General features: G+C 58.2%; 1 protein-coding gene across 7 annotated transcripts in view; it reads right to left on the bottom strand.

Annotated features, from left to right (window-relative positions):
• SLC12A3 (solute carrier family 12 member 3) overlaps positions 1-12,951 on the bottom strand; it is a 38,789-nt gene extending 25,838 nt beyond the window's left edge. For 4 of the 7 annotated variants that reach the window (XM_045442816.1, XM_045442818.1, XM_045442819.1 and 1 more), the window contains exons 1-12: positions 12,624-12,951; positions 12,041-12,187; positions 10,658-10,733; positions 9,604-9,699; positions 9,160-9,299; positions 8,708-8,818; positions 7,600-7,711; positions 7,269-7,399; positions 2,367-2,451; positions 1,244-1,398; positions 844-951; positions 50-173 (exon numbers count right to left, since the gene is read on the bottom strand). In XM_045442816.1, the coding sequence (XP_045298772.1) occupies positions 50-173; positions 844-951; positions 1,244-1,398; positions 2,367-2,451; positions 7,269-7,399; positions 7,600-7,711; positions 8,708-8,818; positions 9,160-9,299; positions 9,604-9,699; positions 10,658-10,733; positions 12,041-12,187; positions 12,624-12,905 (1,567 nt within the window). In that variant the 5' untranslated portion in view covers positions 12,906-12,951. The remainder of the gene's footprint in view (positions 1-49; positions 174-843; positions 952-1,243; positions 1,399-2,366; positions 2,452-7,268; positions 7,400-7,599; positions 7,712-8,707; positions 8,819-9,159; positions 9,300-9,603; positions 9,700-10,657; positions 10,734-12,040; positions 12,188-12,623) is intronic. The other 3 variants (XM_045442817.1, XM_045442820.1, XM_045442822.1) reach the window with 1 other exon arrangement.
• Positions 12,952-13,361: the final 410 nt, after the last annotated feature.

Raw genomic sequence — 13,361 nt, 5'->3', positions numbered from 1 at the left:
AGGAGCCCTGCCGGCCCTCGCAAGCCTCTGCACCCTGGCAGCCTCTCACCGATGATGATGAAGGCCACGGCGATGGCGTAGGCCAGCAGGTAGCCGCGCACGGGCTCCTTGTTCTTGCCGTAGCCCTTGCCGAAGAAGCCGATCAGTGGGTACAGCTGGTCCTCGCACAGGCACTGTGGGCACAGGAAGACGTGCTCACCCCAGGCTGGGCGCCCCCCTCCCCTCCCTTGCAGCCCCAGCTGGCCCTGCTTCCTCCCTCCACCTGGGGGTCTGGGTCCTGTCTTCTCTCTCTCTGTCTCTTTTTTAAACGTTTATTTTTGAGAGAGCATGAGTGGGGGAAGGACCGGGAGAGAAGGAGACAGAATCTGAAGCAGGCTCCAGGCTCCGAGCTGTCAGCACAGAGCCCGACACGGGGCTCGAACTCACGCACCAACTGTGAGATCGTGACCTGAGCCGAAGTCAGACGCTTACCTGACCGAACCACCCAGGCGCCCCCTGGCTTCTGTCTCTTAAAAGGGAGTCATCTCCCTGCCCACCCCCACGTCACCAGGGAGCTAGCAAGGGGGCAAAGAGAGGGGGTGGCCCGAGTGGGGGTGAGACTGGGTCAGAGAAATTGCAGGCAGGGCGCCAGGCTGCACAAGGGAGACTCTGGGAGGGAAATGCGGGTGCCCTTTGCAGCACACCATGGGACGGAGGCCGCTTCCTGCAGGTTTGCTCCCTAGCCCCCTTTCTCCTTCAGTCTAGACGTCCCCGTCCCATGATACCTCCAGGCCTCTGTAGGGGTCACCTGGGGACCCTTCCACCGGGCCTTCCGACACTCGCGGCCCCGTTCCGCGGCCTCACCTGGAAGACCTTGGCGGCGGAGACGAGGCAGGCCAGGGCGGAGGAGAGCGTGGCCCCAAAGATGCCGGCCGTGATCAGGGGCGCGAAGCCCGACACCATGCTCATGGTCTGCAAGGACATGGGGTTCGGGCCCCTCATGGTGGGGCCCCTCACGCCCGGAGTCCTCGCCTCAGGCAGGGGCTGGGTCCTGAGGCCCCCGAGTCCACACTCCTCGCCTGGAGATCCCAGTGCCCACCGAGTCAGGGACTGGGCCCAGGGGCCCCCCACCTGAGCCTGAACCTCTTTCCCCCGCGCCCGGGACCCAGCCCCCCAAACCATGTGTGTCCCAGCCAGTTCCAGCCTCTGTCTGGCCCTTCCCCACGTCTGCTGGGCCAGACTCCCTGGCAGAGGCCGCACGTACCTGGTAGTAGTTGATGAGGCCATAGCGGCAGCTGTGCTGGTGGGCACACTCGGTGAAGTTCCAGCCGTAGCCACAGGCCAGCCCCTCGCAGGCGCCCGAGCCGGGGGTCACCGTGGCATTCAGGACCCCGGAGGCATCGCGAACCACGCAGGAGCCTGAAGGGGCAGCAGGGCTTGGGGAGGCCTCCCGCCCGCCCTTCCCTCCTTCCTCCTCTCCTCCCACCCCAGACACTGGCCGCTTCTGCACAGGGCGAGATGCTGCTCGAGGGGCCAGCTCTCCCTTTAGCGTGTGCTACTACTAATGGATGATGACGACGACGACGATGACGGCAATGAAATCTGCTAACGTGCAGAGGCACTCACGACGTGCCACGCGCTCCGCTAAGCGCTTGAAACAACCCTGGGAAGCAAGTATGACCATCGCTTTCGTTGTCGGTGCCATTCTACAGTGGCGCGGTGACCTACAGTGACCCGTGGAGATCACCATGTCCTTCTTAAAGCAGAGACCTGGCTGGCTGTGACCGGGGCCGTGTCCCTCGGCCACCCATGAGCGGCTCGCCTCACAAGGGGGTGGTGGGCAGCCAGAGCGCCTGTGAGGATCTCAGTGTGAGGCAAGTGTCAACAGCCCAGGCCTGGGTTCAAACCTGGCTCCACCACTCGGTGGCTGTGTGACCCTGGGCAGGTCGCTTAACCTCTCTGAGCCCTGCTTTTCTCCTCTGTAAAATGGCGGGTTGGCAGTGCCTGGATTGAATGCGGTGAGGCATGTCAAGGGCCGGGCATGGGTTGAGTCAGCGGTTATTGCCGTCTTCACCACCACCACCATCATCATTATTGTTATTATTACCCGTCCTTGGGTCAGAGTGTTGTTTGTCCTCTAGGAATTTCCCACTCTTGAATCTGTAACCTCAGGTTTGAAGGGACCAGAGGAGCCTGGTCTGACCGTCCCCATCCCCACCACAAACAACCACCGCCCCCCCCCCCCACGAAGATGTTCTGGTCACCACCGGTTGTCCCCAAAAAGAAGGTTTGAGGGTCCACTTCTTGCGGTCACCATGCTCTCCCTGTTAGAGAGCTGAGCCCCCTGCCCCGTGTGACCCTTCCGGTGGTCTGGGCTGGCTACTCACCGATGGTGGCCGAGATGGCCAGGTAGGAGATAGTGGTCCAGAAAATGGCCATGAGCGTTCCCTTGGGAATGGCTATAGCAGGGTCCTGGGGGAGGGGGAGGAAGAGAGAGAAGGCATCGGTTAGCCTCTGGGCCTCCGTCAGGCCCTTCTCTTGTCTGAGGCCCGGATGGGCCAGCAACTGCTGGCTGTGTGTGAATCACCGTCAGGTACCCATTGATTTGTGAGGTTCCACGGCAATTAACATACAGACAAGCCCCAAACTCTCCTCTGAGGAGAAACTCTCTGCTGGCATTTTCCTAGCAGAAATAACAAATCTTCACATGCACACATCGGGTATTCCACTCTTCCAGACACTTCCTCAAACATAACTTCCTGGGCAGTGGCCAGGGTGTCCCTACCCTGCTGGTGGGGAAACTGAGGCCAGGAAGCTGAGCGGAGGCCCCAGCCGGCTGAGCCAGGGGCGGCTCTGTCCTGACCACACCAAGTCCGCAGCTTCAGGCCTGGGGGGGCTGGTGCTGAGTGGTGCAACACAGGTAGGGACCCTTACAGCAGGGTCCCCCCGCCAGGTGTAGACCCCAGCCCCGGGGGCAGGCCACACGGGCACTGGGAAGGACATCCGTGCACCTCCCCAGCTTTCCCACAGCTGGCAGGTAGAACCACAAATTACAGAGCTTGGAGGGACCGCGACACCGTTCAGCGTCACAGGCAGGTCCAGACAAAGCTGGCAACAACCAGTTCCCTGCCTCAGACACTCAGGAGCCTGAGTTGGAATCGATGGTCACTCAGTGATGAATGAACGAGCCCCGGACCCCGCCCTTAAGGACCCTGTGCCCCAGGGAAGGAGGTCCCGCCAACACAGGGCAGATGGCACCTGTCACGGGACAGCCTGAAGTGTGCTGGAGAACAAGCGGAAGGAGGGAGAGCAACACGGTGCAGCGACCACGGAGGGCCTCACGGCAGAGGGGACGGCTGAGGTGGCTCTGAAGGCCCTGGGGTGGGAGGAAAGGTGAGGCAGGCCAGAGCCAAGCGGAAGCAGAGATACGTTGCTGGAGCGAGGCTGGGGGACCTGGAGCTTCCAGATCTGCTGCAGTGTCTGCTTTGGGGGGCCCGGCAGCTCTTCCTTGGGCACCAGGATGGCCTGACTAGGTCAACACACAGAGTCCCCCTGGTCCCAAGGCCAACGGACCGCCTCCACTTCCCCTCCCACCTACAGTGGGTTGAACAGTATCTCCAAAAATTCGTGTTCGCTCAGAACCTCAGATTATGACCGTATTTGGAAATAAGGTCTTTGCAAATGTCGTTAGTTAAGATGAGGTCATACCCAGTTGGGTGGCCTTAAATCCAATGACTAGTGTTCCTGTGAGAAGAGGCAGGGACACACAGAGGGAAGAAGGCTGGCTGAAGACAGCCGCAGAGACTGGAGAGAGGCAGCCCCATGCCAAGGAATGTCAGAGCCACCAGAAGCTGGGAGAAGAAAGGAAGGATTCTCCCCTACGGCCTTCAGAGGGAACGTGGCCCTTAACACCTTTGTTTTGAACTTTTGGCTTCCAGACTGTGCAAGAATAAACGTCTGGGATTTTTTGTTTGTTCGCTTGCTTTTGGTTTTTGTTTGTTTGTCTCTGAGAGACAGAGCATGAGCAGGGGAGGGGCAGAGAGAGGGGGAGACACAGAATCCGAAGCAGACTCCGGGCTCTGAGCGGTCAGCACAGAGCCCGACGCGGGGCTGGAACCCATGAACTGTGAGATCATGACCTGAGCCGGTGTCAGAAGCTTAACCGACTGAGCCAGCCAGGCGCCCCAGTGTCTATTTTAAGCCCCTGTGTTTGTGGTAGTTTGTCACAGCAGTCGTGGGCGGTGGGCACACCCGGCCTCCATCCTACCCCTGTATCTTGGCCTGAAATCTCTGAGCCCGGCTCACAAGTCAGGCACATCCGAGCCCACATCCCAGCCCGTCTCTTCCCAGGGGTATGTGCGCTGGGACAAGCCCCTTCACCTCTCTGAGCCTAGGGATGCCCCGAACCCCGATCTGTGAGATGATAACCCAACGTGGCACGCAGCCAGCACCCACAAATGTGAGCAGTTAGGAGAGGGGACTGTGTCGTGCTCGGGGACACGCGCTGGGACCACAGATGCAGCACAGACCCCACAGCTGTCACCTGGAAGTCCCTTGTGTCTCAGCCTCAGCCTCCCCATCAGAAAATTAAGCTAGTAAAGCTTTCCTCGGCCATAGCACAGGCTGATTGTGAAGAGACGTTGGTCACGAGATTGCTCTGTCAGCGCTAAAGGGTCGGGGAGGTGTGAGGGATTAATATGATGGTAACTCTGATGTCACCCTTTAAAAAAAATTTTTTTTTTTAATGTTTATTTTTGAGAGAGAGAGAGAGAGAGAGAGAGAGAGAGAGACAGAGCACAAGCAGGGGAGGGGCAGAGAGAGAGACACACATAGAATCCGGAGCAGGCTCCAGGCTCAGATATGTCAGCACAGAGCCCGACGCGGGGCTCAAACACACGGACCACGAGATCATGACCTGAGCTGAAGTCAGACTGAGCCACCCAGGCACCCTTGACGTCACCCCTTTAAATGTCACATTCTCTGAGGTCTCCGGCCACCTTGTGTGAATTCGTACCAGCTCCTCCACCCCCGCCCCCAGGGATTCCCTACCCTCCCTCTGCTTCGTTTCTTTCCCCAGCACCACCCACAAGCCACTCTCACTCCACGTCCTCCTTATATTTCGGTGCCTTGTCTCTCTCATGAGAATGTCAGCTCCACGAGGACAGGAACTTGTGCCTGTTTTGTTCCCCGCTGTGTCCACAAGATGCAGGCACAAAGCAGGTACTCAAAACATATCCACTGAATGATAAACTTAGGATCACGCTGAAGCCTCTTTGTTCTAGAAACTTGCATTCCAGCTCCTCTGCCACCTGTGTGTGTGTGGCCCTGGGCCACCCCAGCCCTCTCCGCGCTTGGTTTGCTCCTCTGTAACATGGGGGTGATGAGGGCATGAGCCCCTTGAGTATAATGTACCCAGCGGCCACATAGTAAAAATTACCACAACCTTGACTTCTAGCCAGTAGTACTTTCTCCATGCTGGGCACTATTCTAAGCACATCACATAAATTAGCACATGGAATCCTTCTTCCCTGCTCTGCGAAGGGGAGGGGGCGGTGGGCTGTTAGTCCCATTTTACAGTTGGCAAAGCTAAAGCCCAGGGAAGTTTTAAGGGACTTGCATAAAGTCTCCATGAATGGAAGCTTCTCTCCCATTGAGGACTTACTGTCTCACAAAATGGGCAGAAGGCTGGATGCAGGAGGGAAAGGCCGCTTGGGGGCTTGAGGGCATTTAGGACAGAGTAGAGGTGCACCCCCCTTCCCCCCCACCCCCCACTACTGGGTCCAGGACAGCTGCCTGCCACCCAAGAAGCTGGACGAGGTGTCTGGATAAATTGCTAGGCTGCGATGATCTGTAACGGGGCTGGCAGGGGAACCAGGCTGTCTGAGCACAAGACAGGCCACTGCAGGGACCTCAGGGCGGACAGGCAGACCAGGCCTCTGCTGGCCGCTCCCCAGAAAAGGAAGAGGAACCAGACAAACACAGCCACTCCGGGATTCCCAGGCCACGCTGGGTACCCCCCAGGCATACCCAGTTAGAGCCAGGCTGGGCGGAGACTGTCCCCAAGGCACAATTCTTAAGTCGTTTAAGAAAATGCATCAAGGAGGGGTGCTTTGGTGGCTCAGTCTGACTCTTGGTTTTGGCTCAGGTCATGATGTCACAGTTTGTGGGTTCGAGCCGTGTGTTGGGCTCTGTGCAGACAGTGTGGAGCCCGCTTGGGATTCTCTCTCTCTCTCTCTCTCTCTCTCTCTCTCCCTCAAAAATAAATAAATAAACATTAAAAAACTGCATCAAGGAGCACCTTTCGAGTGGGACTGGAGGCTGGGGGAAAGGGCCCCAAGCACAGAGCCAGGCTCTCACTGATCACCCCACATACACACCATCTATCTCCTGGATCCTGCCCTGGCAAAGACCCCATGGCTTTCAAAGCCCAGCCTCAGCCCTACCTCCACCCAGGGTTTTGCCGGAGCCCCTGCCAACATCCGCCTGCCCTTCTCTCCCACCTTCTAGCAGTTTGTACTTCACTCTAAGCCTCCCATCCGGTACGTTTCACCCTCTATCCACTCAATAAGCATGTTGTCTGACTCTTAGCTGGGAATTGGGACATAGAGGCAGGCCCCAGTTGTCCAGCTCAAGAGAACGGGATGGGCGAAGAGACACGTAAATGGCCCGATGTCTTTATGCTCAAGAGCCACGACGGCCAGGAGAGATTTAAGGATGGAAGCGTTATTTGAAAGAGAAACAGAACTTCTCAAGGTTAAAAAAACAAGCGTAGGGCATCCCAGGAAGAGAGCACAGCAGAGGCAAAGACGTGGAGGAGGGACAGACAGCAGCAGGTCCTCGGGACTGGGGCAGGGGTCATAGCAATGGCATTGGCAGGTTGGAACCTTGAGCTCTGAGCCTAGGAAACTGCCCACATCAGGAGGGTGGAGGGCCCTGGGAAGATGTCAGCCCAGCCAAGATGTGCATGAACCAGCTGCAGCTTTGGAAGGTCGAGCTGCCTCCGTCTTCCCCTTAGGCTGACTCCCGGGAACCAGGGAGGAGACTGGCCCGCTTTAGTCATTAGTCCTCCAGGCCTAGAGCATAGCTGGTGCCAATCAACAAACCTCAGAACTGAGTAGAATGAACGGACCCGGTTTGGATTGACTGGGGTTGAGTTGGGTTGGACTGGACTGGATTTTAGAAGCTCTGACTCCATGGTGTCTGTGCCAAGCTCAGTGCCCAGTGGGAGAGATCCCAGCGGGACACAGCCAGGAAGCCGGGGACGGGGGGGGGGTGGGCGTCTGGCTCACCTTGAGGTCCCCAGAGATGTTGGCCCCTGCCAGGATGCCTGTAGCCGAGGGAAAGAAGATGGAGAACATCCCGAAGAAGCTGCCTTCTGCACCCCGCCAGTCGGGTACCAAGTTCTGGACAAAAATGTCCGCTGGAAGACCAAAGCCTGAATCAGGGACACCTGGAAGGCTGGGCCCAGCCAGCCAGGCAGGAGGCTCCTCTCTGGCAGCTCCTGGCCCTGGGAGTTGGGGGGTGGGTCTCATCTTCCTCATGCTCACAGAATGGGCCCAACCGGTGGGCAGACTGTACCTGTCCCCAGAGCCATGGGCAGGGGCCCCAACTTGCACGTACCCCGGTAGCTGAAGAAGCCTTTGGAGGCCTTGTCCTCAGATGGGGGGATCAGCGTCCCCACTAAGTAGTTGGCAAAGGAGATCATGATGACGAGGAAGAAAAGCACCTGGGCCTGGGGGGTGGGTAAAGGACCCTAGAGGTCAGATGGCCTGGCCCTACCTGCTCAGGGAGCCCCAGCAGGTCAGAACCCGCCCATGATCCCGTCTTCATTCATTCATTCATTCATTCATCACCCATTATGCTGCAGGTCCCGTGCTGGGAGTCAGCCGCATAGCAAAGCTCTTGGCTTGTCTTGCTGGTGAATAAGGAACACGACTTCGGGGTAAGAACGAGGGTGTGATGGGGACTGTGGGTGGGGCTATGGAGCAGAGTGACCTGCAAAGGTGTCTTCAAGGGTCCTAAAGGAGGGGATGAGTGACAGCAGAATGATCGGGGGCACAAGCCTGGGACACTCAAAGAACGGCAAGGAGGCCGCAGACCCGGAAGCCGGAGGGAGGGGGAGAGAGGGCAGGCGGCGGCAGATCTGGCCAGTCTGCCCGCTGACGCCCGAGATTTCTGCTGCCCTTGCCCCACGGTGCCAAGCCTCTGAATTTTGGCTGGATACAGATTCACGTGAGGACCACGTCTCCCTGCCCTGCTTGCAGCTTAGCTGTGGCCGAGAGATCAAGTTCTAGTTGATGGAATGGAAGCAGAGGAACATGAGCAACTTCCAGGTGGTGCCAGAAAAGGAAAAGGAAGGGGAATTCGCTCCTTTTCACCCTCTCCCCTTCCTGCTGAGCGGACTGTGGACATGGTGGCGGTGGCCGCCATGGAGCAGGTGCACGGAGGCCACACCCAGGGATGGAGCGGCCACAGGACAGAAACGGTCTGGGCGCCTGAGCCTCCGGGAGCCACACACACACACACACACACACACACACACACACACGGACTTTTACAGGTGAGAGAAACACACTGGTCCTGCTCCAGTCCCCGCCCTCAGGGTCTCTGTCACAACAGCAGAGCCGAAAGCCCAGCTAATACAGCGAGAAGAGGCAGGGCCGGGCCCAGGACCGGGGCCTCACGACTCACGTTCTTCACCTGACCACTCCCAACATCCCCTCCTCACCTTGGACTCCCACTCCATGCCAGCCAGGGAGATGGCCAGCAGCACGGTGACGGTGACCACGCCGATGATGCGGATGTCATTGATGGGGTCCACGATGGGCGTGCCGTACTCCTAGGGCGGGGCACAGGCCGGGCTGCACACCCCACCCCTCCATCACAGGTGCCCTCTCAGCAAAGCACAAACACAACCACCTCGCCCACCCACAGAAGATCCACAGTTGTGCTGTATCGGCCTGGACAGTTTGGCCCTAAAGGCAACACACCTCCCTGAAGGGGACTTCTGGGAATGGTCTTTATGTGATGAGATCACCCAGTCACCCACAGCGAGCAGACAGCGGCCTGGCAGGCAAAGGGGGGCAGAGGGGCAGGAAGGCCTGGCCCAGGTGGGGGGAGGGGAGAGCGAGGTAGGCTTCCCCGGGCTCCCTCTGCCTGGGGTCCAGCCCCCAGCTTTACCTGGAGCAGGTCCCGCACGGTCTCTGCAAAGCCCACGGTGTGCATGGCCACGCCCACAGCATTGGCAAAAGCGAAAATGAGGCCAATGGAGCCCCCGAGCTCTGGGCCGAGACTCCGGGAGATAAGGAAGTAGGTGCCACCTATTAAGGACAGAGCCAGAATCCGTGAAACCAAAGGATCAGCTGGCTGGGGTGGGCTTGGGGCAGGCAGAAGCCGAGGCTGGGAAAGGGTAACCACGGGACCCACGGGGCCCATAGCACAGGAGATAACTGAGGCCATCTGTGGGTGCCCAAAGCCTTCACCTGGAACCAGAGGGAGCAGCCTGGGGAGTCCCCGTTTTGGTGGGGGTGGGGTGGGTGGGAGTGGCTTGGAGACCCATTCCCGGGGAGGAGACCGGGGGAGCGACAAGAAAGAGGAGGGCCTTCGGGGTGGGGTGGGACCCACCTGACTTGACCTTGCCGTTGGTAGAGATGGCCGAGATGGATAGGCCTGTGATGGAGGTCACCGTGACCGAGAGCAGGATGATGATCCAGGTCAGGACTGGCGGGAGGGGGGGGGGTGTGTGGAGGGGATGTGATTACCAGGAAACTCAGCTGGGGCATTTCCCAGGTGGGGAGCCATGTGAGGAACCTAAATTAGCCAGCTGGCTTGCCATGCCACCAAAGTCACCGAGCCTTGGTTTTCTCTGAGCCTTGGTTTTCTCATCTGAAAAATGGGTCTCTGCCTACCTCCTGGTATATTCTGAACAGCCAGCACATAAAGGATCATTAGGTATGGAAGGGAAGGTACCCTCTTTTAGTAATAAAAAGTAATGTAGGGACACCTGGGTGGCTCAGTCGGTTGGGTGTCCGACTCTGGCTCAGGTTATGATCTCGTGGTTCACGAGTTTGAGCCCCATATTAGGCTCTGGGCTGACAGCTCAGAGACTGGAGCCTGTTTCAGATTCTGTGTCTCCCTCTCTCTCTCTGCCTCTTCCTCTCTCTCTCTCTCTCTCTCTCTCTCTCTCAAAAATAAGTAAAACATTAAAAAAAATTTTTAAAAAGTAATAGTTACCACTTGACGAACACCTTTGGGTACCAAATCCTATGGTGTTTTACATGCATCATAGAAACCCTATTATAGGTCTGTGGGTAGGGACAGTTATCATTCCCAGTTTACTGATGAGGAAACCAAGGCTCAGGGAGGTTAAGAAACTTGTCCAAGGTCACACAGCATCAGAGCTAGCATCTGAACCTTGGTGTCTGTCCAGAGCAGAAGTTCCTAACCTGGATGCTATGCAGGAGAGATTGGCTTTGAGAGGTTTAGGGACCTACTGAGGGCCAACAGGGCCAGGGAGAGTCCTCGGGTCTGTTGACTCCAATGAAGACTCCCCTGCCACACCTCCCTGTCCTCTGTCACTGCAGGAGCCTGGGGCTCTGCAGCCCAAGTTCAGGATTGTGGCCTGGAAGGATAAGGTCTCAGACACACTCTTCCCCTTCCCCCAGGAGGTGACACTCACCAATGCCCGCCTGGGCTGTAATCCAGGGGAGCCTTAGGTAGAGGATCACACCCCAGATATTGAGCATGCAACGGATCTGGGAAGAGAGAGGGGTCGGAGGTCACCTGGGTGGGCCGGATACCCCAAAGCCAAACATACAAGTCCCTGTCCCCAGTCATGGCATGGCACGGCCTAGGGGACATGTGGGTCCTTTCTTGGCTCTACTCACTGCAATGGGTTCCTACTTCAATGTCCCTCTAACTCACTTGGGCACCCAGGGAGGGGGGGTACCCAGAGACTCACTTTTCTGCCCTCCCATTGGGGTCTGAGGATGGGCTGTAAGCATAATCACCCCTCACCCGGCTCCCAGCCCGGGATCCTGTGTCTGGCAGCCCCAGCCGGGGCCCCAGTGGCCAGCTGCTGGCCCAGGGCCTGGCATCCAGGGGCAGCTCAGCAAATGCCAGCTGAGCCAATGCCCCACATACAAGCAGAAACAGCACTCAGGTCGCTGTGACTTCAGCTTCCAAATTTAAAGCAAAGCCAGAGGCCACAGCTGAGACTGAAATTCCATGGAGGTGGGGGTGCTGATGTGGTCTTGGGCCCCAGCCACGTCTTGGGGAGGGGCAGGAACATGTGGCGTTTACAAGGCAGGGAGACCTCTAAGATCCTCTATACGCTCTGAGATACTGAACGGGGCCACGCCAGGCTCTGGCTGCCACAGCTCAGGAGGAAGATCCAGACGCCATATACGAGCTGCTGGGGTAGAGGGGAGCTCACAGTTCAGATGGAGAAACGGAGGCACAGCCAGTAGGCAGCTGGTCAGAGTGAGGTCAGAACCCAGGCCTCCTGCCTTCCAGAGCAGGACCAAAGCCTTCTTCTAAATCTCATGTGATCCCCTCTGTAAGGTCCCATAATGCCTTGCAAAGCCAAGTTCATTTGATTCTTTGCTGTTTGAGGACTTACTGGTGCTCTAGGCCACAGGAAACCTTCCCCTTCCCGTCACTGAGAATGAGAAAAACATGCGCGCACACTGTGTGTTTCGTGCTGCCCCCTGGTGGCTATGGGGGAAAACAATGTCTTCTAATAATTCCAGGGGAAGCATTGATCCAAGCAATTCCCGTCTATTAACTCATTTAACGCACATCATTCACAGATGAAGAAACTGAGGCACAGACAGGTTAAATAACTTGTCCAAGGCCATAGAACAAGTGAATATACACAGATCTTTCCTAGGGCAAGGTATCAGTCTGGGGGTTGAGAAGCACAAAACCAGGGAAAATCTCTGAGGCCCAGGCTGGACCTTGGGTCTACCCTGGCCACTGACATCTGAGAGTCAGAGCTGAGCCTGGATGGAACTCTGTCTCGCACTCCCATTCCTGGGCATCCCACCCACACCCTACTCACCATCACCCCCTTGACCCAGCCAAAGCGCACGGGCTCCCCAGGGTTCTTCTCACTGTTGGTGCCTGTCTCGTCCTCCACCAGCCCGTCAGTCATCTCATGGCCGGGCCGGCTGTCGAAGGCCACGGCGTGCAGATGGCTGCCTTCCTGCTGGAAGCCCAGAGGCCACAGGTCAGGCAGGGGGGGGTCATGACACTCCAGCCCCCCATCTCGCCTCCTCCACAGTCCAGCCCCGCAGGCAGCAAACCCAGCAAGCCTCCTCTCCGCTGCAGACCTTCCTCATTCCCACCTCCCTACCTCTTTCAGGTGCGTGCAGCCTCTGTTCACGCACCTCCACCCGCCGTGGCTCATTACCTCTCTAGGAGGCTACGATTGCTTGATTGGGTCATCGGTGCCCGGACAATAAACATTACAACATGTGCCCCGAGCTCTATAGCTTCCACGCTCACATTTCACTGAGGCCTCTTGACCCATGAAGAAGACACTTGTTTGTCCCCGTGGCACAAGAGCCAAGGCTCAGAGAAGTTAAGCACCCGTGTCAAGGTCACACAGCAGGACCGTGGCCAGTCTTTGAGACGGTGCTTACCTTGAGGAAGGAGTGCAGATGGGCCAGCGTGGGCCGGACCTTTCGGGGCTCTCCGGGAAGGGTGCTGTTGGCATAGTGCTCGTAGGCGGGCACCACATCGATAGTGTTGTAGCCGAAGGTGCGCATGTAGAAGGTGCTGCCGTGGGTCAGGTGGCTGGGGTGGCTGCTGTCGTAGGCAGCCGGCGGCGGGGGCTCATCGCCCCCCAGCAGCGTGCTGATGGTGAAGCGCCCGCTGCACAGCGTGGGGTCCCCCGGCATCTCTGACCCTGGCAGCTCTGCCATGGTGGCTCTGGGTGTCCGGGGAGGGGGCCAGGGTCGGCGGGGATGTGCTGGGTGGCTTTATAGGCTGGCCCACAGCGGGGAGGAGGCAGGGAGTTTGGCCCAAACCGCCCATGGCTGGCGAGCAGGGTCCCTGGACGGGGTGGGAGGTGGAGCACGTGCCCACTGCTGTCCTGCCCGCCACCTGATCTCGGAGATAGCAGCCCGGCCTGGGACCGGAAGGGCTGGGCTGGACCACAGCCAGACGCAGAGCGGGAAAGGGGCAAACACGTCCAGCCCCTGGGTCCCCGAGAGGCTCTTCTGAGTCTGAGAGCTGAGGACGTCTGCAGGACCCTAGGAAGCAGTACTCACCAGAGGGGACTCTTAGGGACCCTATGAGGGACCCTAGGGACAGCCTGATGACCTGTGGCCCCACCCTATGCAGGTTCAAAAACCTCTCATTTTACCTAGTATTTAGTT

This window comes from Leopardus geoffroyi, chromosome E2 (assembly GCF_018350155.1).
Source record: "Leopardus geoffroyi isolate Oge1 chromosome E2, O.geoffroyi_Oge1_pat1.0, whole genome shotgun sequence".
NCBI classification, from domain to species: domain Eukaryota; kingdom Metazoa; phylum Chordata; class Mammalia; order Carnivora; family Felidae; genus Leopardus; species Leopardus geoffroyi.
This window is presented reverse-complemented; position numbering and strand designations above follow the sequence as displayed.